At 55.6% G+C, this 23,486-nt stretch overlaps 1 protein-coding gene and 1 long non-coding RNA gene across 2 annotated transcripts in view; one reads left to right on the top strand and one right to left on the bottom strand.

The window, feature by feature from the left end:
- On the top strand, positions 6,657–7,841 carry LOC108637656. Its single transcript, XR_001919211.1, has 2 exons — positions 6,657–6,815; positions 7,490–7,841. It is a non-coding gene; the product is annotated as an uncharacterized LOC108637656 (long non-coding RNA).
- Positions 7,842–23,486, bottom strand: part of CFAP65 (cilia and flagella associated protein 65) — a 36,925-nt gene continuing 21,280 nt past the window's right edge. The window contains exons 17-32 of the mRNA XM_018059301.1: positions 23,151–23,364; positions 22,709–22,837; positions 18,220–18,396; positions 17,862–17,928; positions 17,604–17,714; positions 15,449–15,640; positions 15,186–15,344; positions 13,878–14,021; positions 13,242–13,355; positions 12,937–13,044; positions 11,029–11,073; positions 10,590–10,792; positions 9,981–10,109; positions 8,970–9,458; positions 8,151–8,288; positions 7,842–8,037 (exon numbers count right to left, since the gene is read on the bottom strand). Of these exons, the coding sequence (XP_017914790.1) occupies positions 7,905–8,037; positions 8,151–8,288; positions 8,970–9,458; positions 9,981–10,109; positions 10,590–10,792; positions 11,029–11,073; positions 12,937–13,044; positions 13,242–13,355; positions 13,878–14,021; positions 15,186–15,344; positions 15,449–15,640; positions 17,604–17,714; positions 17,862–17,928; positions 18,220–18,396; positions 22,709–22,837; positions 23,151–23,364 (2,552 nt within the window). The 3' untranslated portion in view covers positions 7,842–7,904. The remainder of the gene's footprint in view (positions 8,038–8,150; positions 8,289–8,969; positions 9,459–9,980; positions 10,110–10,589; positions 10,793–11,028; positions 11,074–12,936; positions 13,045–13,241; positions 13,356–13,877; positions 14,022–15,185; positions 15,345–15,448; positions 15,641–17,603; positions 17,715–17,861; positions 17,929–18,219; positions 18,397–22,708; positions 22,838–23,150; positions 23,365–23,486) is intronic.

The raw sequence follows: 23,486 nt of genomic DNA, 5'->3' as shown, positions 1-23,486 counted from the left end.
CAGTTGTTTCTCTCCGTCCTAGCCCAGTGCAGGATGCATAGAAGTTGCTCAATAAAACGTCTCAAACGAGTGAGTGGACAGGGTGGTCAGGTTGGGCCAAAGGTGCCCGGGGAAAGTTGTGTAGAGGAACTGCTGCCGTGAAAAGGGGGTGATGTTTCGCCCATCCTGCCGACCTCCCCAGCCTTGAATTTCTGGCATGCTGACAGCAGGCAGGGGGGTATTGGGGTCTCCCTTGAGTCTCTCTTTTCACTGTTGAGAAATTGCTGTCCAGGATTCTGATGTGTGTGAAGGTGAAGGCCCTAAAACACAGGGAGTAAAGTCCAGTTTGGAAGTTTTGGAATCAGAGCGGGGACAGCCCCAATTTGATTGCAGATGAGGTCAGAACCATGTCCAGTCCCCTGACTCCCTGTACCAGAGGGGGTGTGATCAAATATGGTATACTTTTCCCAGGCCAAGAAAAGGGGAAACGCAGAATATCGAAAGAGGCAAGAAACACTCCTAGACTCTTCGTCTCCAAGCAGTTGGTCTCGGTTTCACAAGTGGGGCTGTCGTACTGGTGACACGTGAGGGATCGAAAGAGTCCCTCTTCTACATTCTCTGTTCCTCCCGGGTCTCTATCCAGCGAGTCTGAACTCGGCCACCAGGGGGGGCTCGCGGGCCGCGCTGGGTGGAAGGCCCGCGCGAAGGCCGGAGCAGCGCGGGCAATGGAAGTGGGAGTTGATGGGAGGCTGAGGTCTGGAGGCGCAGCAGGCGCGGCAGGCGAGTGCGTCAGGCTGTGCGTCTGCGCTGGTCAGTGACGCGGCCGGTGAGTGCTAGTCCCGAGGGTGCGGGGGTGTTTGTCAGAGGCCAGTCACTGTGTGTTCAGGAGCTGGGGCTGGGAGGGCAATTTCCAGTCCGGGTATTGGTGGGATCACCATATTCCTCAGGAGATGCGTGTGGGGGTTGTGTGTGTGTTTTCAAAGGCTTGGGGGGAGATAACACCGTTGAGATCCAAGTTAGCATTCCAGCTGGAATTTGCGGTGGAGACCTGTGTGTGAGAATAGTCATGGCTTCTCTCCTAGTCCTAAAATCTAATCTTGGCTCTGCGCTGAGTGGCTGTGAGGCGCTAGCTGGCCTCTTCCTTCCTCTGCCTCAGTTCTCTCATCAGGAAAATGGTGTGTAGGTCCCGCCACCGATACATGATAGTCAAGGGCTTTCAGTTCTACCTGTCCTCACCGGTTTTCTCAGAAATGGGCACAGCCACCAACACCGCCCGTAGCCATCTGCCCGGATTTCTAGACCTCTCTCAGGCTCCTCACGTCCCTCCAGACCCCTCTCTGGTTCTGGTGGCCCTCATAGTCATCAAGAAAGGGAAGAATGAACCCCTGAGGAAAAGGGGTTGTCGGGCAGCCCTGTCCCGTGTGCTAGAATGGGGCTCTGGGATCCCTGTCCCTTTCTCGTACTGGGGACCTCCTTCCTGCTTCCTTTCTCCACCAGCTGATCCATCTCCAGCCTCCAAGCCTCCCCTACCCACTCCCCTCCTAGCCCCCTTCCGTCCCCCCCCCTCCAGCAGCTGGTCCTGTTTGTTTTCCCAGATCAGTTGTGCTCAGGGCTTCCTGAAGGATGGATGCACAGGTGGCTTTGTTTGCCATCTCAGCACCATCACCCCTACCTCCTCCACATCCACAGCCTCTCATGGGGAAGGGGTGGGGGAGGGAGTTAGGTAGACAAAAAAAAAAAAAGAAGAAGAAGAAGAAGAAAGAAACTGTCCTCAGGTCTACACATCCAGGAGACCTCAAGTTCTCATCGGGATCTCGTTACCTAAAGAGAACTTGCTACCCTATCCAGTCCCTCATCTCATATAGGGACCTTTGGTCCCACAGAGAAATCCTCAGGATTCCTCCTCTCCGTGATTCTACTAAAGTACTCATCTCAGAAGCACCCTAAGATCCCACAGAGAGGCCCGAAGACTCAGTCCTGTATCCTCAGTGAGGCCCTGGATCCCACTCAGATGCCCATCCCATAAAAGGGAAATGTAGATCTGATGAAGAAACCCTCAAATGCTCTCTCACTGAGGTCTCCATCCCAAGTAAAGGTGCAGAGAATCCCCGTAGAAGTGACACCCTCCTCACATAGGGCCCCATCCCTTGAACAGCCCGACTTCACATACTGCTGGGCAGCTTAGAGGGCCCCTGCCCGGTGGCCAGTGTCCTCGAGTCTGCCTGCTCCCACCCCTTTCCTTCATTTCACTGGCAAATCAGCCAGGGCTTTGGTGACTGCAGATGCAAATTCTGTGAATGGTGCCTTCCCCTACCCTGTGCTGTCACCAGCCCCTCCTTTGCAGCCCTGCTCCTCCACTCCCCACCCCCACCCAAGATCAGGAGGGAGCAGGGAACAGGCAGTGAGCACCTTCCCCGGGGCTGTGAGGGCTAGTCTCCTGGGAGACAGAGATAACACGGGTGAGAGACTAGCGCAGCTCAGGCTGGGTCTGACAGCTGGGCCTGAAAGAGGTGGGTCTGGAAGGGGTGAGAGCCCCGCCCACACAGACTCTTCATCCTGTCCCTCAATCAGCAGAGCCCTCTTCTCTACCCCTCAGACGGATGGGAGAACTGGCCCCATCCAGGGAGGCGGGAAGCAGCTTTCACCACCACTCACTCAGAAGCAGAACCGCGGGGCTTGCAGGGAAGGGCACACACATGCACATGTTCACACAGACGGATCCCACATGTGTCCCATGTGAACGGTCTCTCCTAGGCTCAACAAACACCTCAACAGTCATGCTTATTTACGGGCAGACATTTGTTCGCTCCTTTATTCCTTAAATATTTAGTCAAATGTACGGTGTTTCAGACACCATGCTGAGTGCCTCCTGGACCTTCATTGTGCATGCCACCCACTCCATGGTCATCAGAGTCACCCAGTCACGGTCATACAGACACTGAAGTGTTAAGAGTGTGGGCGGAATCCTGGGTTCAAATCCAAGCTCCCCTGCTAATAAGCTGGATGAACTTGTACTTCTCAAATTTGCCCTTTAAAATTGTGAAGATTTAAATGCATATAAAACCCAGCACTGACCCGTATCAAATAAATGTTCACTGTTACCGTTGTTGTGGTGGCTGTGGTTATAACTGGCTTTGCTGTCCTGTTGCTCCCCATCCATGCCCCCTGCTCCTGGGGGTGGGCTGGGTTCTGGGGAGGAGTCAGGACAGCGAGCCTAGCTGCATTCTCCCCATCCGCATCCCATATATGTCCCCCCATCCAATACATGCCCTGTGGAAGGCAGCCTGGCTCTCAGAATGGGGAGCCTTCCTGCTTCACCCCATTAGAGCCACTCTAATGAGCTCAGCAGGGGAAGGGTGGGGGGTATCCCTATTTCTTTTGTTTTGCTCAGTCCTCTGCCTCCAGGTGGAACCAGAGACCTGACTTGGGGTCCCAGCGCTTTTCCTGGCTCCATATGTGGTCCTGGGTGGGTCATTTCCCCTTTTGGGGCCACAGTTTTGTACCTGAAAACTGAGCTAACTGCTGATCCTGGAGGGGCCTCCCAAACCTTACTCCTGTGATCCTGTGATGCCTCAGGAAGACTCCCTCCCCTTCTCCCCCAGCCTCTGCCTGGCCTCCCCCGCCATTCCCCACCCTTTACCCACACACCTGGCCTAGCCAGAATGAGGGGGCGAGTTGCCACTGTTGTCATAGGGACTAATCTCCGAGAAGGTCAGTGAGGCTCTGGTTCTGCCTTGGCCCGATTGGGGATTAGCGCTTGTGTACAACAACCCCCCCAGCCAGAGCCTCCACTCCCAGGTCCCCACACTTCACACAGACCCTGGGCAGCCTCCACAGCCAGAAGTTCCAAGGCTGGGCAAAATCCACACGTGGACAGTGGGGCCAGGGGCAGCTGCCGCAGCTGTCTATCCAGCGGTGGCCAAGAGAGAAAGGGGGAGGGATGAAGTCAGACCCACACCCCTCACTCCTCACTGTGGCCTGAGCTTTGCCCTTCTTCACCTTCTGCCCTTTGCTGGGGCAATGCGGGTGTGCCCGAGAGAGGAGTGTCACCTCCCCTCCCAGCCTCAGGTAGAAGCCACCTCTTTCTCTTTTGCTGTGGGTAGCATCTCCCTATCCCGAGACACGTCTTTGGATGGAGGCTGTTTTCATATAGCTCCCCTTCCTCCACACACACGGTAGCTTCTATCCCTGGTTACCCTGACCTCTGACCCATCTTCAAATGCCTCCATCTCTCTGCAGTGTACATCCCTTGTTATCTCACATTGCCTCTTTGTGTCTCTGGCCTCTCTCCAGCTCTCACTTTCACAAGTCTGGGGTTGGGGGTGGTGGTGGTGGATACAGCCTCTCTGGACTCTGAAATCTTCCACGACCGCTGGGCTGGGCCCACGGTCTGTCCCTCAGCGGTCCTGTTTGGATTCCCCCATCTCTTGCGCATCCTTCTCCCCTCTCCCTTTCTCATCGGTGATTTCCAGTTCCCCCTACAGCCGCACTCCAAGTGCTCTTTCCCTTTTTCCACTTCCTCCATTACCTGTCCCCTCCCCCGCCCAGGGTGCTGACAGGGATGACAGGAAGCAGGCTCCGGCTTTGAGCAGGAAGGGGGAGGGGGTGCCCCCCCTGCTTCAAACACCAGCTGCTAAGCACCCCCCTCCCCAAGCCCAGCACCTGCAGGCCTGCCTGGCGCCTGGAGACTCCACCCCTGGGCTGGCAGGGGAGGAGGGACCAGGAGGAGAGAGGCCAGATCCCAGCCACATCCAGGAAATGCGGGTCTTAGGGGGATGGGGAGGTGGAGGTCTGCGGACACCGTCCCCCCTCCCTGGAAGCAGGGGAAGAGTCAGTGACTCTCTGTCACAGGGGCAGACACCAGTCCACTGGTGAAACACTGTATGTTGGGGGTAGGGGCGGGGTTCATTCCAAGGGGAGACCTTTCTGTCGTGCAGCCCTAGGGCCTGGAATCCCAAGGAGAGGGGCAGTGCTCTGAGCCACTTCCATGACTGGAGGAGGGGAGAGGATGCCCACAAAGACAGAGGGAAGATGTGCCAGTGCCAGACCAGGCCCCTGACAGGCAGGTCAATCAGTGCCAGGCAAGGAGCAGAGTGCTGGGCCCAGGACCAAAGCCTGGTCAGGGAGGCCGGGATGGGAGCCACGCACACCCAGCCCAGGACCCATGCATGAGCTTCCCCCCACCCTCTTGCCCCAGGGTTGCTGCACGTAGACCCAGCCTGCAGTCCACCCTCTCCCCAGCCCTGCCTGGGATCTGTCAGAGCCATCTCACCCCCTCCCCCTCCCTTTCTCTGTGCCAAGACTCAGCAGATCCTGTGGCACCTGCGGGTAGTTGGGTGAGGGGTGGCAGTGAAGTGGAGGGAAGGTAGAGGGGGAAAGCCAGCACCCCCAGGAACCTCCAAATTGAAGTGGGAAGAGACCAGCAACTCCTGACCCTCATTCCCATCCCCCTGGGGGCTTCCTCGGCCTAGATATGTGGGGGTACAATCCCTCCTCATGATGCCTCCTCACCCTTAGGAGAAATTGGGGAGCTCCTTACTGCCATCCAAGGAACCTTCCTTCCACCCCTGGCCTACAACTAGCCCTTCTCTCTGAGGCTGACTTCGCATCGACATCAGTTCTAGGGGAATGGAACAGAAGACACTGGGAATCAAGGACAGGGACTCAACTGAGCCCAGGCCTGCGTTCTAGGTTCTCCAAGCAGGGGGCAGGGGTCTAGCGCAATCTTCGTCTTTCTCCCTCCTGTCAGATCTTAACACTCTGAGTCACTGAAAAGGGGGCGGCCTGTCCTAGGTTTGGGTTGTACCTAATGACCCACTAACTCCCACCTAATCTGAGGGCCACTTAGACCCACCCCAACCCCAGCTGACTGAAACAGGAAACCTTGTGATTGTGAAGTCTGGGAGAGGTGGTCAGCTTCAGGGCCTGGGAGCCCCAGCAGGCAAGGGCTACCAGACCCTGTGTTTGTCCTTCTCAAGCAATCTGTTCAGAGGTGGGGAGATGGCAAGACGGGCCAAGGAGATGGCACGGAGTGAACCCTCAGAATGTCAGCACCAAAGAGATGAGGAGGAACCGAACTTGGTCCAATGTAACCCTAGCTCCCCCCCCAGATTTTCCACACCTCATAGCTGTTGCTCCAACCCCTTGCGAGCCTCCAATTTCCCAGGTCAAGGGGCTCAAAATCATTGCTGAAAGCCCAGAAACCAGAACATGGGGACTGGTGGGCCCCACACGAGAGGCCAGACTAACCCTCTTCTCCTTATGCAAGTGGGAATATCCGAGGAGAAGCCGGGAAATGACTTGCCCAAGACCACAGAAGTCGCTGGGACAGAGCCAGACTAGAAACCCGGGTTTCCACCTCTGGAAGAACGCCTAAACTGGCCCCCAGACCCCCTACGCCACCCGGTGGAGCTGGCTCTGCCAGCCCGCATTATCCGGAATCGAAGCGGGCAGCCCTTGAGCCGCGGGCCGGACAGGACAGGGCGGGCGGGGCCGGATGGGAGCCGGATGTCCCCGGGGAGCGGCGCACAGCCTCTCCGACCCGTATGGCGGCGGCGGCGACAGGTGCCTGCGTGGCGATCGGCCTGGGCCCCCGGGCGGGTGCTGAGAGGCCGCCCCTGCCTCACGCGAGCCGAACGAACAAAACGCTCAGGTCCGGTTTGTGCGAGGGGCTCGTCGCGGGGCGGGAGCGGGGGGTCCGGGGCCTGGCTGTGGCCCTCGGCGGTCTCCTGGTCCTGGTCTTCGGCGAGTGCCGTGCTGTCCGGCGCCCGATAGCCGCCGCCCTCACCTGCGCGCATCTGCGGCTGACACGTCGGCGGCCGCGGCGGCCACTGCAGGTGCGCACCTGGTCCGCCCCTCCCTTCCTGGCCACCCTCCACCCGGCCCGGCCCCGCTTGGCTTGGTCCCCAGCGCAAGCCGCGGAGCTTGTGCGGGAGCCCCGGCTCAGCGCGCTTTATACGGCCTACTCAGTCCCCGCCCATAGAGACACACATACGCGCGAGCGCACGCGCGCACGAACACACACACACACACACACACACACACACACACACACACACACACACACACACACACACACACACCTGTCCGGGCGCCCGTTTGCTCGGGGCAAATATTGACTCAGAGGAGGCGGAGCGCCCCCTCACCCCTCTCCCCATCCCCGCCTAGGCTTCGGGGCCGGAGCTCCTCTGAGGCCTTGGCGGTGGGGGTGGAGGAGGGTGTCGGGGACCTGGGTGCCTCTGGAACAACACCAGATGTCACTTTTCCACCCACCTGCCTCGGGGAGGGGGTGGGGAGGAGCCGAGGACAGAGGCTACCAGGCGGAGGTTAGGGGGAGCGGGAGGTTGGGTGTCCTAGGGAAACTGGGGCATCCTCTGGCCTGGGGGATTCGAATTCACATTTAATAGGGTCTGTGGCCCGCGGCTTAGCGATGCGCTCCGTCCCCGTCCCAGCGTCAAATTCTTGACCTTCCTCGACGTGCCTCGATTTCCCTTCCTCTCAACCTCCACAGAGTCCCGGGAGCCCGGCAGATGCTGAGTAAAAGCTAGCAGTGGAAAGGCCGAACCTCGGAGCAGGTGCGGCGGGGAAAGGGAAGGGATGGCCCCTTTTGCTCCGCGGCCACCTGCTGTGCAGACCAGGCCACCCGGCTCTGCTGGGGCAAAAGCCGGCCAGAAACCACCCGGAGCGCCCTCCACTGGCCAGACCACAGAACTCTCGCCCAGCTGCCTAGTGGAGAGGAGCGACTCAACCTCCCAGCTCCAAAGAGTCAGTGCGGTCCACCTTGGCCGCTTCCACCATCTGTGCCTCTCAGACTGCGCGCGAGTTCTTGTCGCTTATGAGGAAATAAAGTGAAGGCAGATGTGTGTGTGTGTTGGGGGTGGTAGCTAAATGCTTTACTGGGGGGTGGAGAAAAGGTCGTGAGGAATCTACAGATGCAAGTCGGAAGGGGTGGGCGCTTGCGTCTGCAAACAGTCGGTGGGGGGCGGTTCAAACGAGCCGGGCATCTCCGCTTGCTGCGGCCCCGGGGCTGCTGCCGGCAGCGACTCGGGACTCAGAATCCTGGAAGACAGAAAGCCCCAGGTAGGGGAAGTGGAGGAGAAGCTTCCCGGCGCCCCTGCCCGCCCATGCCGCCCCTCGCGCCCTCCGGCGGCCGCTGGCCCCGGTGCCCCCACCTGGGAACACTGAGCGGCGGCAGGGCGATGATGCGTGGTCGCGAGGTGAGCACCACCTCCCCGCGGCTCGCCTCCACCAGGATGTTCTGGATCATGTTCTCCAGCAGCGCCTCCTGCAGGATAGCGAAAGCCGGGAGCCTGCGCGGCGGGAGGCGGGCGCCCCGGGGTCAGCGCCGCCACCGACTTGCGCTGGGCTTCTCCACTGGCTTCCTCTGTGCTGTACCGTTTGCCCCGAGCTTTAGGTGGATTCTCACTTAATTCCCCGCCCTCCCAACACCATGAAACATTCTCGTCCGGATTTTACAGACGTTCAAACCGTGACTCAAAGAGACAAAGTGCTAAATGGCATGCCGTTGGCACCGGAGAGGGATTCGAACTCGGACAAGCCGGGTTCCCATCCCAGGACCAGGCTTGGGGAAAGGTACTGAGCGATGAGACCGCACAGAAGGAGCTCCTAGGGAATCCCACCGTGGACAGAAAGCCATAGAGCAGCCCCAGGAAACAGCAGTGCCAGAAGAGGTGGTACTTTGCTCCCGGCTCTAGAAAGTCACTTAAGTGCTTTGACGACTGTAATCACCCTGCTGGAAGTGGTGTGATGGTAAATGTTAATAGTCTGCTCTTGGAGAAGAAAAATTAAAGCTCAGATCGCCATTCTGTACATAGCGCCCCCTGAGACCTTAAGCTTCCAGCAGCGCAGCCAATGAACGCGGAGTTGGAAAGAGAAGCTGAGACAGGTATCCGCCCAGCACGCCACTGCCTCCTAGGACCCTTCTGCACTCAGCGCCCCCTCCAAACCTTCGCCTGGGCTTGGCTGCTCACCGGCTGATGGCCTCCTTCTCATCTTGCTCTTGCCTCTCCTTCAGTAAGGCCTTCATCTGCTGCTGCCACTGCCATTTCAGGGACTCCTGGGATGTGGGCTGCAGCATGGGCTTCATCTCTGTCCAGGGCAACTTCTCCGCCTTGTCTTCCCCCTCCTGCTCTCGCAGCTCTTCCTCGCCCATCTCCTCCTCCTCTTCCATCTCCTCCTCCTCCTCTTCCTCCTCCTCCAGCTCCTCCTCTTCTTCCTCCTCCTTCTCCTCCTCTTCTTCCCCTTCCTTACTCCCCAGCCTCCGTTTGTCCTCCTCCTCCTCCTTCTCTTTGCTGAACTCTGAGCTCTTGGATGACTGAGATGGGGCTGGCACCACATGCAGGCTGTTGTGGGCCACGAACCTGGCCGACTGCTCATTCCAGAACTGGCAGAAGTAAGGCATTTGTTCCACCAGGTTTTGTCCCACAGCCTCATGGAAGAGCTTGTCTTCCAGCAGGCCCCTGGGTGGGCAGAGAGGGAGGAGAAGGTCCTCACTGAGAGGCCTTGCAGCCCCCTGTGGGGGACTCTGGTTTCAGGGTTCCCCAAGGGGTGGTTCTTGACTACAGTGGCCACAGGTGCTGGTGGGGGGCTGATCAATTGCTCTTCCCACCGTTTCTTCTTTAGAAAAAGGCATCTCTGCCCCCCCTCCCCCTCGGATTCTTAACGGTGATCATTATATGATAGTGGAAGAACCAGGAGGTCAGAGGTACCCAGATGAGGGTGGGAGCCCTGGAAAACAGTGGCCCAGCTCCAGACCCCATCTACCAGCTGCAACAAGGCAGAACTTGGGACACAGCCCTGAGGATCCCTCCAGCCAGGCCACCCTCCAGAAGGCCCTGGAACAACCTGTGGAAGGGATCTTGTGAAGAAGTTCTATCTTTTGGGAAAGGAAGGGCTGGGACTTGTGGGGCTTTGGGTGGGCCCAGAGTTGACCGAACTCACGAGGGAGGCAGAGGGGTGAGGGTTTTGGGGAGGGTGCTCACCTGATGATGGCGGAGAGGCAGTCAATCAGAAGCCGCTTCTCCTGGTTGGAGACAGAGGCCCACTTGTCAGGGGATTCTTCCTCACCAGCCTCCGACTCCACCTTGGGGCACATCCTCTTTGGCAGCTCCCTGGGGGGCAGGGCAGGCCATAGCATTCTGAGTAGCCTGGGCAAGCCACCATGCTGGGGTCAGGGGCCTGAGCCGTGATGGTGGCTGCCCGGTCATGAGGACCTAGGTGAGCTTGCAGCAGCCTCTAGTCTTAACCCAAACACAGTGCTGCTGCATTTTGGGAATCAAGTCCAACTCTCAGAGTCAGCACAGGCCTTGGAGACGCTCCAAGGTGGAAAGGGAGGGAGGAGGGGAGGCAGGGAGGCCTAGGTGGATTCCCCAGGGGGCTCTGGCTCTCTGCCCCTCCTCATAAGGGCCTGACAGTAGCGGGGGAATCTCGGGGCCAGCAGGGCCCCAGTAGTCCCACTGATGGCTGCACGTGCTCCAAGCCCTCAGCAAGGGTTAGGTCTGGGTAGCCCCTGCTCTGGAGTGTGTGTGGGAGGGGCAGTGCAGAGAGCAGAGAAAGGAGACCCCTCCCTCCCTCCCTCCCTGAGAGTTCACCAGTGCAAGAAGTGGTGGGGAAAGTCGGAGAAGTAGTTGGCTAGGAAGTAGTCGGTGGCATGGGCACGGGCAGTGAGGCCTAGGCAGAGCATGCCTGGCGACGGCGGCTGGGGGCACGGCCAGAATGTCTCCTGCTTCGCCATCTTGAGGTTCCAGCTGGTCGGCCGGTTGAGATCCTGCTGGTTCTTGATGGGGGGCAGCGTCTTTGGGAAAGGGGAGGCACTGATGACAGGGGCTAGGGACTGCACTCCCATCACTGATGTGTGCTTAGTCCCCCAACCAGGCCTTTGGCGACACCTCTGGCATCTCATCCCCACCCATCAGTACTTTCATCCCTCCCTTCCAGGAGGCTGGACTGGGGGTTGGAGGTATCTCTGGGGAGCAAGCAAGGATCCTTTCAAGACATCTTAAGGAAATGGGCCTGGGCTTACGTCCTCACCTTGTACTTTCTCGCAGGCTCACAAGCTGTACAATATGCCCTTTTCTGTGGAAGCAAAGAGACCCTTGCTTAGGATGCAAGAGGCCTAGAGGGATTCCCTTCATCCTACCCTTCCTGCTGACTGACCCACAGAAGGCCTGAAGTCAGCGCCACCACCTGCTGCCCTCTTGATCCTGCACAACTCCTAGCCACACCCTCTTCCAGAAGGTTCCCCAGGGAAGCGCTGCCTACAGATGAGGGAAATCTGGCTACCTTGCTAAAGGGAAGGAAAGGAGACGCCACCACACAGTGCAGGCTGCTCAAGCAGCACTTGTCCCCAGGGCCCAGGAACGCTGTGCTTTAGTGGGATGAGGAAACAGCCTCCCATATTAAGCCTTAATTCAGAAATCCCTTCTTCCATAGCCCTCAAAACATGATTTGCCTTCAGAGCTGGGCTAGAGCCTCAGAGTGAGGCAGTGCCTCCCTGGGGGTTCAGTGTGGGGGACACAGGGGCGATCAAGGTGCAAGAGTGCCACCATTGGGAGGAGGAAGCAAGGTGGACATGTTGACTCATTTATTACCAGTCCCCTTGCATAAATACTGATATTAGCTCATATTGAGTGGAGGCTTTCTGGGCACCAGGCACTGTTGTAGGTAATCTACAAGCATCAACTCATTTAATCCTCCCACCAATGCCACAAAGTGGATCATTTATTTGTGTTTTAAAAGTTTTAAAACTTTTCTTTTTAACCTTTTTTGTTTGTTTTTGGCCACCCTGCACAGCTTGTGGGATCTCACTTCCCCAACCAGAGACTGAACCTGGGCCATGGCAGTGAAAGCCCGGAATCCTAACCATGAGTCCACCACGGAATTCCTTTTGTAAACCTTCTTAATATGGAAAACTTCAAAGGTATACACAAGTGGACTTTCCTGGTGGTCCAGTGGCTAAGACTTCATGTTCTCAATGTAGAGGGCCCGGGTTCAATACCTGGTTGGGGGACTAGACCCCAAATGCCACAACTAAATATCCCACGTGCCACAATGGAGATCAGAGATCTCTTGTGCCAGAACTAAGACCAGGTGCAGCCCAATAAATAAATAAAAATACATATTATTAAAAAGTATACAAAAGTGCTGAGAATGCTACAAAGAGTTCTCCATTACAGCCAACCCAGCTTCAACAATTACCAGTTTATGGTAATCTTCTCATCTAGACTATCTTGAAACCAATCTCAGATGTCATATGACTCCCATTATATAGTTGAGGGAACTAAAGAGGTTAAATAACTTAGCTAAGATCCATCAAAGGTCAAAAACTAAGCCAGACACTTGTTTCCAGAGCCTCCACCTGAAAACACTATGCCACCTTCCCTTCCACCAGAAGGCGGGCTCTGCCTGTTTCCCCCTGGATCCCCAGTGGCCAGCACCCAATAGCCACTCATTAAATACAGGCTACATGAGGCAGAGAATGGTCAGCCAGCTTTCTGTATCCACAGTTTCTTGGGAGGGCCTATGCTTAGTCTGGAGAAGGCAATGGCAACCCACTCCAGTACTCTTGCCTGGAAAATCCCATGGGCGGAGGAGCCTGCTAGGCTGCAGTCCATGGGATTGCTAAGAGTCGGGCACGACTAAACGACTTCACTTTCACTTTTCACTTTCCTACATTGGAGAAGGAAATGGTAACCCACTCCAGTGTTCTTGCCTGGAGAATCCCAGGGACGGGGGAGCCTGGTGGGCTGCCATCTATGGGGTCGCACAGAGTCAGACACGACTGAAGTGACTTAGCATGCTTAGTCTAATAAAAGAAATCTAATCTCTTATGTCAGGCTGGTCAGCTTTTAGGACCACCTCGGATCACCACCTCTGTCCCCTCTGGCAAGGCTAATCAGAAGGCTCTGTGGTGTTCAGAGCCCACCCTGCCCTCCTCACCTTCACTTTCCTATCTGTGATGGTGAACTCCACTTCCTGCCGCAGCTTCTCGTCTTTCCACTCCTGTAGGTCCTTACGATACTGCCTCAGGCGTTCCTGCTGGTACACCTGTGGCTCAGGACAAGGAGAGAGAAGACCAGGTCTGGAGGGCCTTGGCCTGGGCCTGTGCTGTGGTCCCCCCATTCTTCCAGAGCTTGGCCCTTAGAAGAGGGGCCTTGGGGGGATCTGGGGATCTCACAGACCACCGCACCCCCCCAAGACTGGGAGCTGTGTGCCATCCAGCTTCTCTTTGAGGGTGGTCCTACCTTGCATATCAGGTCCATGCTATAGAAGCTGGCATGCACTGAGGCCTTCAGGGTCACTATGAATGGGATTGTCTCTTCAGGAGCCACCTTTCCTTTCATAGGACTCACAGACACCTATTTATATTTGGGGAAGGAGTCTCTCTGGAGCTTCACAGGGCTGGGATGGGACAAGATGGGATAGCACAGGATGGGATGGGGTGGGATGAAGTGGGATGGGATGGAGTGAAGTGGGGTGTGAGGGGATGGAGTGGGGATGGGATGGAGTAGGATGGAGTGGAATGAGATGGAGTAGTATGGAGTGGGATGGGATGGAGTGGAATGAGATGGGATGGGATGGAGTGAGATGGAGTGGGATGGGATGGAGTGGAATGGGGTGGGATGGGATGGAGTGGGGTTGAATGGGATGGAGTAGGAAGGAGTGTGGATGGGATGGAGTGGAATGAGATGGGATGGGATGGAGTGAGATGGAGTGGGATGGGATGGAGTGGAATGGGGTGGGATGGGATGGAGTAGTGTGGGATGGGATGGGATGGAGTGGAGTGGGATGGGATGGAGCAGGGTGGGATGGGTTGGAATGGGATAAGTCTAGAGGCCCTCTGAAGGTTCTGGTTCCCTGCAAACACAGGGAACTCTCACCTCCCCAAAATCTAGAGGCTTCAGCTGCCAGGCGAAGACAATTGTCTCGTTCTTGGAGATGTTGTTAAGGAACAGCAGGCGGCTGCACTTGCTCTGCACAGGAATGTTTCCCAGGGAGATATGTGACTGGGACAGGAAGACATTCTGTTGGTGGAGACAACACAACGGCAACTTCGGGAGGTGAAGAAATACTCAGCCTAGCCACCAGTACCAGTCACAAGTGCTTTCAACAGGCCAGGTACCATTGTCGGCAACTGACAGGCATTTAATTCTCACAGTGGCCCAGGGATATAGGCACCACTGTTGTCTCCACTTTACAGATGTTCAGAGCATATAAATAATTTTTCAAAGGTCTCTAGGATAAACCTAGACAGTATCACTCGGAAGCCTATGGTTTTGACCATTTAAAATAGGCTTGAAAGGGCTGATAAATCAGAATTTGCTTACAAAAAGCAGAAGCAAGGCTAATATGATTTGAGTCTCTGAAGGGTAGTTGTGAACAACTAGGTGGTCAGCTGCTGGCATCTTCACCGGCACAGAGCAGGAGTTGTGTGGTAGGGGTGTCTGGAAAGACCGAGGCCATGGAAGGGGCATTTTCTTGGTCTAGACCCTGAGTTCCTTCAGAGCTGAGACTCTGGCACTTTTGTGTGTCCCCAAAACTGTGTCCTCCATGGTACTCATCCTTCAGTAAGAGTCCAAACAGGGGAGAAGGGGAAGAGTAGACAGGCAGATGTATTGGTGGATAGTGACTGGACGAGTGCATGGACGGTTGAATGGAGGGACAGGTGGATAGATACAGGGATGAGCGAATGGGCATGTGGGTCAGCGGGGAAACACACGGAAGGTGGATGGATGAATGAGGCAGGCCTCGAAACAGTGGGAAGTGTGTGAACTAAAGGTAGGGTTACTGACCCTAGGTATCTTTCAGCAAAACCCATCTAGTTCCAAGGGAGAGGCTGTTCTGAATGAAGATAGCATCTCAGAGCCCTAGAATAGGCTTCTTTCTACCCCTCCCAGTGCCCCCCCAAATGCCCCAGGTGAGGGCGGCTGGGGCCGCGCAGCAGGGGGAGCCTTGCGCAGGAACACCTGTGGGCACTAGGGGGCAGCGTAAGCCTCTCCTGGAGCGGGTGCTGCATTCTAAATATGGAGGAGGGTCAGTTCCAGACTCCGCCCCCACCGGCCCCATATCCCTTTCCTTTTCCAACTCTGTGTCATTCCCTTCTCAGCCTCCTCGTCCCGCTGCGCCAGCCCCCCTGGGCCCTCAGGCTCCCCCTAGGCCTCAGGCCTTCCCTGCTCCCTTTGCCTTACCTGTCCAGGTACCATCAGCCTTGAGTGGATGGCGTTGTTGTCCCACAAAGAGAGGTTGTGGAATGGGGCCGCGTCCCCCAGGATGTGGGGGTCATAGCCCACTCCCTGGAAGCGGATGACGGCCGAGTTCCATCCCAGGATGTGGATGGGCACATCTACCTGGGAGGTTAGGCAGGTGGGTGCAGGCCCTCGTCAGAGCAAGGCCTGCTGGGAGGGGGCCACCTCCAAACCCCCACCCTGTGTGAGCTGGGGCTTCCGCTCACCGTGTAGGTCTTGGCTTCAATAGGCGAGAAGATCCAGAAGACCCGGGCAGTTGTGCCTGGCCGGATCTCCCCTTTGGGGTTGAGGCAGCAGAAGATGGGGTGATCAAAATTTTTTTCCCGAACCTGCGACAGGATGTTGGTCTGGATCTCATATGTTACAGGCACCGAGCCACCATTATACAACTCATAAATCTGCAGGGGGAGGAACAGAGGAATCTTCACACCCACTCAAAGCCACAATGCAGGGAGGCTGGGATTCTGTGTTCACTGTGGGAGGGTGGGTTGATCTCCATGAGGTCACCCTTACAGTCCCAGAGTTCCCCTAAAAACTTCTGATTTCCCTTCTGCCTGGATCACCCACAAAGTATACAACTGTATTTTAAGCCTGCAACATTTTAGTACAATATGTAATCTTTATATTATTTGCTCTCAACGTACCTAAGTCAAGTGTAAGGGGACACTAATGCTTGCGTCCACAGTGCTGGAATTTGGGGAAACGTCCATGCACTCACCATCCGGACCCTTCACGGTTTTCTAGACTCTCATTCTAATTACCTGGGAGGCTGCCACTTTCCACCTCTGCCATTAGAGGCAGTTGTGCTTAAAGGCAGAAAAGGGAGCAGAAGGAAGGTATGAGGTCCCCCAAGACTAACCCTGAAGTTGGGGAGTCACAGAACATCCTGCCTGAAACCAGAGATCTTCTGGTCCAAGACTCCATGTTAGAAATGAGAGAAAGAAGACAGTGAGAATAAAGAGTTTGTCTGGATTTAGGTTCAGCCTCCCCATCCTTCTCAGCACCCACTCCTGAATGTGCTTTTTTTCCTGTAGCTTGGACGGTTGTCTGAGCTTCAGACCTGGTATCCAACTTCTATTTGATGACTCCTCCTTGTTGTTTCATAGGCATCTTACATTTGGCCAAGACCAAATTCTTTACAACCTATTCCTCCCCCTAGTGAATCTCACTTCAGCAAATGGCATCTACATATTCCCAGGAGTTCAAAGTAGGAATCCAATACATTTTCCTCCATCCCCTTCTCTTACTTTCCAGATCTAATCCCCAGCAAGTCCCAGTGATTCTGTCTTCAAAATGTAGATTAAATCTGTTCATTCACTGTGTTTCTGCTGCCTTCTTGCAGGTCCCGGCCACCATCTGTCATCATCTTATGAATGAAAGGAAATGCTTGACTGCAGTTGTGGAGTTTGGTTGGCTGTACAAGTTGGTCTTCTCCTTTGTCCATTTTCCACTGTCTGTGTTCAGTGTCACAGGGGAGTGGTCTGGTCTCTCTGGAAAGCTCTCCAGGAAGCATATGAGTCTTTGCTTGTCTTTTTGAGGGTCTGGGCCTCTGGGTGAGGCTTCTGGGAAGCCAGTGGGTAGACGGGTGGTGTAAGGAAGTGAGCAGAGCCCGGGGCCATGAGACCCTCTCTCTGGTCTAGGAAGCCCTTTTATTTTGCTCCAGGCTGAGTGGCTGGAGGCCTCTGCCCAGAAACACAAGGGATTCGAAATGATTAGAAATTTCAGAGTTGTGAAATGTTTGGAAAAATTCTACATCTCCCTCTGGGAGATTTCCAGCGTACATTTGCAGAACGAAGGAACCTGGTTCCCTCCAATTAATACAGACAATTCTGTAGCCTCATGAGGATTCACTTTCTAGCATTTCAGCCTCCAGAAAGATGCCCTTTTTGGAGCAGTAATTTTCAAGATGTGACTGTCAATAAGCAGGTGCTGAAACCAGTTTACCAGGCCATGTCTGGCATTTAAAAAGTGGAACAGAATAAAAAAGAAAACATCAGAGCACTCAGCATGTAGTGGTGCACGTATTGATTTGTGATACTTTTGTTTCAGTCGGATGTGTATGTATGAACTGGGTTTTCCAAAATATACTATGGTTCGTGGTCAAGTTTGAAAAACCCTGTGTTAAAGGAAGGAACCCCCTGCTTTTGCATGGGAATAGGGCCTGGCACAGGGCTCAGCACCGGTGCCTAGAAGCTGAAGCCTCTCGCCTTGGGTCTCTCCCAGTTGCCCAATCTTGAGGTTCAACCTGCAACCCCACCTCTGTGAGTGAGGACAGGGGCCTTGTCATCCTGTCATGGGCTGATGCAGACACACAGAGAACACTTCAGCATCCTGGTGAGCAGGACCACGTAGACCACTGACCTGCCTCGGGGGCAATGTGTCACCAATGGGGACAGGGATGAACTGATGGCTGGTGGAGGTGAAGTGCACATACTTCTGCTCCAGCTTCACCGTCACACCTATGAAATTGAGCTGGAAATAGAAAGCCCATGAGCAGCATCCTTCCCTGGGAGGAACTGAAGTGCCCAGCGGAGAGATGTGGACCCCAGTCCCCTGGGGAACGGTGCTCCCTGAGCCACTCTCTAGGCTTTCCAGGACAGGACAAGGGCAGGACCTCACCAGGATCTCCCGGCCATGGGACACCTTGAAGAGCACCGGGAGGCGGTCAGTGCCGATGAACAGATGGCTGGAAGGGAGGAGACAGTCCAGGATGACTTACTGAACCTTGGTATGGATGGAAGAACAAAGGGTCATGGCACGCGTGTGGCTTTGGGCTGGCTACGCGGAAATCCCTGAGCTGGGATGGGGCAAGAGGAAAATTAAACCTCCCCTGTAGGTGGGAAGGCAACACCTTCTCAGGGTGGTGGCCACTCAGGGTACCCTGGAGTCACACAGTGTAAGGCCAGGCTCCTCCAGGGGTTGGGGGAAATGGAGGTCTTCGGGACTGGAAGGGCGGGGTGAGCAGTGGGGGCAGCACCTGTATTTGAGCTCCACCATCTGCTCTTGCCCGGGACTCAGGCTCCCAGCCTTGGGACTGATGGAGAAGATGCAATTGTCCTGCACACGCATCTGGTGCAGCTCGGTGCCATCAAACTCTGCCTTCTCTGCCCAGAGCTCCAGGTCGATCTGCTGGTCACTCGGGAAGAGGAAGGCCCTAGGGGAGGGGTGCAAGACAGAAGGGGCGAAGGAGCCTCTCGGTCAGACCAGAGGCAGGAGCTCTGAGCCCCAGCTGGGATGCATGGAGGCCTCCTCTATTCCCTCTCCCTCTTCTCCGCCATCAGGCAAGCTGTCCCATGAAAGGCTGAGCAAACACTGAGGCTGTGGATTCTCATTTCATAATGGCCCCCAAACCTAGGAGCAGAAGCAGTGACTAAATGGAGTATGGAAATTGGGGCTCCCATTGTGGGTACCAGGGGTCAGCGGGCTGCTTGTATATGTGGCCACTTTGAGCTTGGCAGTGACCCTGGAGGGGTCTGTGTGACAAAGAGCTTAGGAAGGGCCATTTGAGGCACCTAGGAATGTCAGCAGCACCAACTAGGCGGCCCCAAGAAGACTGGCATTTTTGAGTCCAAAGCAAGGCTGGGCATAGAATCAGTGCCCCTGTGATGCCAGGTGCTCCAGTAGAGCAGATATTGCATTCTGAAAGGTGCCCAAATAAGTGACAAAGGGGTCCCAAGATCGCAATCTGAAAAGAAGGCTCCATCCACTCTCAGAGGGATGAACTGGCCTCAAACTGGGCAGGGTATATGAACAGGGAATAGCCAGAAGCGGGGGGAAATGGGCATCACACCTGAAAAGACTCAAGGAGAGTCTCGGGAAAATGCAAATCAAAATCCCCTCAAATCAGTCTTAAGTATTTTCACATCTGAATCGTGAAAAATGGTTACATTTGATGCTGGTAAGTTCAGGAAGGACAGACATCCTCGAATACAGGGAGAGGAGGAATTGCTCCCACCTTTTGTTGCAGGAATTTTGATAGCATCTTTTAGAATAGAAAGTGCATAGAACAGAAAATGCTCTTTGACTCAGAAATTCCATTTGGGAGAATTAACTTGCAGGGGTAAAACTGTAAGCACGCATGCAGGCAGGCACACTCACATGTACGCACACACACACAAGGATGTTTATTACAACTTTGTTAGTGATGGTGAAAAAACATTAAAAAGCACTGGGAACAACTAGTGTCATCTGAAAGGAGCGGTTTAAAAACGTAAAGGCTTCCTTGACAGTCCAGTGGTTAAGATTCCACACCTCCAGTGCAAGGGACACAGGTTCAATCCTGGGTCGAGGAGCTAAGATCCCACAAGCCATGTGGCATGGTCAAAAAATTTAAAAAAAATTTTAATACCAAGAATTTAAAAATTAACAAAACAAAACAGACATCAGGTCCATTCATATTACAGAATATTATGCAACTATTAAAATGAATGAGTTACATCTCTATATACTGATCTTTATTGATCCAAAAATGAATGTTACTGACATAAGGCTGAGTGACAATGTTATTGTTAAAATGCTGAACACAGAGTAATACATGTAACACCATGCCATTATTGTAATAAAAAATGAAGGAGTAACTGTGTCCACGTGTCTCTGCCTTGTACCAGTGCTGAGAGTGGAAGCACATGCCAAGCCCACCAGGGCCGAATGGAGAGGGAGCTGGCGGGGTGGGGAGCTTCTTACTTTTCTTCCATCACCCTTGTGTTGTTGGACTTGTTACCGTTACTTGTTACTTGCTTCTGTCGTTTTATCTGCAGGATATTGATCTGCAGCAAAACTGGCGACCTTGCTACTTCAGGTTTGTCTGCAGTTTCCCTCTCGGCTCTCACCCCAACTCCGTCCAAATAATCCCTGCCTGTCCTCTGGTGTGGGCCCCCAACTTGGGACTGTGGAAACCTGCCAGCCTGTTCCCCTGCCTCGAACTGCCAATCCTCCTCAGAAGGAGAAGAATTACACGCCCATCAGAGGACTCCAAGGCCCTGCCCACATCCTTATCAACATTACAGCCACGCTGTGCCTTTTTCTCTTACCCATGTCTGCACCAGGGCCCCTGTCTAGAAGGCTCTCTGAAGGCTCTCTGCCTCTGCTCCCTGGCCTATAGGTCTAGCTTTCTCCAGGAAGTGCTTCTGAGGTTGCACACCCTCCCACCACTTCTAAATCCGAGGGAAGTAGCTCTGACGCTGCCCAAGGGTCTTTTGCAGCATGTCTGTCACCATGCACCACAAGGCCGGTCTGCCCATCTGCCCTAGGCTCGTCCGCTTTTCTATTCTGAGCTCTGGGCCTGAGGCCTGCACCAAGGAAGCCCCGGTCCACGTTTGGCTGATGGCTTAATGAATGAATGAGGGAGCAGATGACGTTAACTTGTGCCCCTACACCTGTGAGGGATCTCCCTTTAAACACACAGCCCAACATCTCCCTGGGCCAAGTGCAGGGGCAGCAGAGGAGGCTTGGTGGGGGCACGGCAGCAGCATGGCTCCCAGCTCCCCCCGATGCTCCCCCCAAACCCACTTCGGGTTCTCTGTCCTGCCTGCTGCTGCCTCCAGGCCAAGTCCACACTCCCCATTTTTTACTGATCTTGGCAGGAATAAAACCTCGGTCTGCTCCTTATGAATTTAGCAGAGACTCGGCTAGAACTTTCAAAAATAGCCTTCTAAGAAACTGAAAGGAAACACAACAACGCAAAAAGCCGAGGAGAGTCAAGTGTTCTTAGGAAGGTTCCCTGCGTTTGGAATCTAGGAAGAAGCACGGACTGCCTTCCTGAACCTCAGACAATCTCCTGATGGACGGGCCTGGCTCAGTGGGCACTCTGCCTGGCTTTCCGCCTGTCCGATTTCCAGCCACCTGGCCCCTCTCCACTGAGAGTGAGAGCTGGCGTGCTCCTGCACAAACACACATGCACACACAGTCCACCAAAATACACTGCTCCACACCAGGACACCGGCCAAGGCCGCTTCTCCTGCCCCTACTCCCAGGGCCTGCAGGGCCTTGGCTCCTGGCCACTCAGACAGCTCAGTGGATGGCTGACGCAGCGCTCCAGGCAGGCCCCGGGCCTTCCCCACTGGGCCATAGCCTGCCAAGCTTCCCAGTCACTCAGGGCCAGGAGCCCTTAGTTACTCACAGTCCCGGGCCTTCTCAGACAGAAGCTGCTTAATGAACCAGCTCCCACTCCTCCACCACAGGGAGGGACAGGACAACCCAGAGAGTAAGGGGCGGCCGCTGCACCGGGGACAATACAGCGCCCCCAGTCTCACCCACATGTACCCCGAAGGCTCTTGAGATCACAGATGCATATGCCCACTCTCATCCACCCACTGCCACACCCCGGCTGGGCCCCTGGCTCTCCTCCCACCCCTCCCAAGCCTGACCCAGATGGGGACACTTCTTTCTCACCTCCGTCTAGCCAAGCAAAGTTGGAAGTCATCAAAAGGAAGTTTACTGGGAAATGAAGGCGCGTGGCAGAGGCAGGAGGAAAGAAAGAAACAGCGCTGGCACGGAGACAGGATGCTAACTGGGCACCAGTTCAGGGCCCCTGTGGGAGTTAAGCCAAGCACAGGAGGGGCCCAGCGAGGAGGACTCCGGTCTCCAGGCCTGGGCCCCATGTGACTGGGAAGCACAGCTGCTCCGTGCCCAGCTCCGACTCTTCCTGCAGCCCCATGTGGCTTTGCTCAGCTCAGCCATCTCCCTGACACTGACGCTGTGGCAGCAGAGCCTGGCAGAGACCCTCACCTCGCCCCATGCAGGCCCGGCCCCCACTGGCCTGGGGCTCTGTCGGGGCTGCCCGAGCATTTATCTAGCTCAGAGATCAGGGCACCCTGTAGCTTCTTGCTGACTAACCTGTGTAGGTGGGGGCTCTGGACCTAGACAGATCTGGATGGGAACTGGCTCTGCCTCTAACGGCTAAAGCTCTTAGCTGAGTCCTTAGCCTCCCATCTGTGAGACAATCAGCAGAGGAGGATTTTTTCACAGGGTTGGTGTGAGGCTCAGAGAAGAGGGTCCTAGTGGCCAGCTGTGGCGCACGTGTGGTGGCTACTTCTCACTCGCTAAGCTATGACGATGCCTCTGCCAGTCTCAGCAGTAAAGAATCTGCCTGCCATTGCAGGAGATGGGGGTTCCGTCCCTGGGTGGGAAAGATCTCCTGGAGAAGGAAATGGCAACTCACTTCAGTATGCTTGTCTGGGAAATCCCATGGACAGAGGAACCTGGCGGGCTACAGGCCATGGGATCGCAAAGGAGTCGGACACGACTTGGTGACTAAACAACTGCCAGTCTCCATCAGGTTGAGTCTACCACTTCTGAGCCTATTGACGCGACTCAGCCAGATCTGATGTCCCGTTGGACGACCCTAGTCCTACCCTGGCGTCTACATCCAACTGATGCGTGGGGTCGGGGTGCACTTCATGGACACCAGGCGACCAGGGCTACAACCAACAAGAGAACACCTCCAGCCCCTGCATCCCACTCCGTACCAGTCCAGGGGCACCATGCCGCTGTTCTTCAGGGCCAGGAGCACCACGGAGGGCGGGGCATCTATCGGTGCCGCCCCAAAGTTGAAATTGAGCTTCAGAGCGGTGAAGACAGGGGGGATCTGGCTGGTGCTGTGTGGAGCAGAGAAATGGTCTGGGACAGGGTTGGGGACAGGCTGGAGTCCTTTCAGGGGTGGCTGGCTTGGCATCCGTCTCCCCACAGAGGGGAACTGGAGAATCTGGGACTCAGGCACAGGGGTGGGTCAGCATTTGAGACCTCAAGTCAATCTCAGCCTTCTCCAGGCCCCACCAAGGATGGGCAGACATTGGTGGCGGGCAGATAGGGAGCCCCTTCTTGGACAGGGCCTGGTGCTGGGGGCATGAGTGGAACATTGCTCCAAGAACATTCCCAGACAGGCTCTGCCTCTCCCCAGGCCCACCTCACCTGTGCCGGGTGGGCACCTTATAGGTGAGTTCCCAGGGTGTGGGGTCACGCTCCAAGTAACTGTTGAGCAGGTCCAGGGAGAAGAGGTGCCACAGGTGCTTCCGGGTGATGCCCTCGGCGCTGCCCATGGAGCAGATATCCAGGATGGAGAGGAGTGGGTACACAGCCGTCAGCGACACGTGACACAGCTCCTGCTTCTCCCCAGCCTTGTTATCTGTGGGGTTATGGGAGAGGGGTGGGCTCACCTCCCAGCTCCCCTGGGGAGGGGAGTACACACTGTGGGTGCAGGGGTCCCGGGCAACCTGCCCCAGGACCCTAGTCAGGAGCAGACTCCTG

The sequence above is a fragment of the Capra hircus genome, chromosome 2 (assembly GCF_001704415.2).
Source record: "Capra hircus breed San Clemente chromosome 2, ASM170441v1, whole genome shotgun sequence".
NCBI lineage: Eukaryota > Metazoa > Chordata > Mammalia > Artiodactyla > Bovidae > Capra > Capra hircus.
Note: the sequence above shows the minus strand (reverse complement) of the source record. Positions and strands in the feature narration are given on the sequence as shown.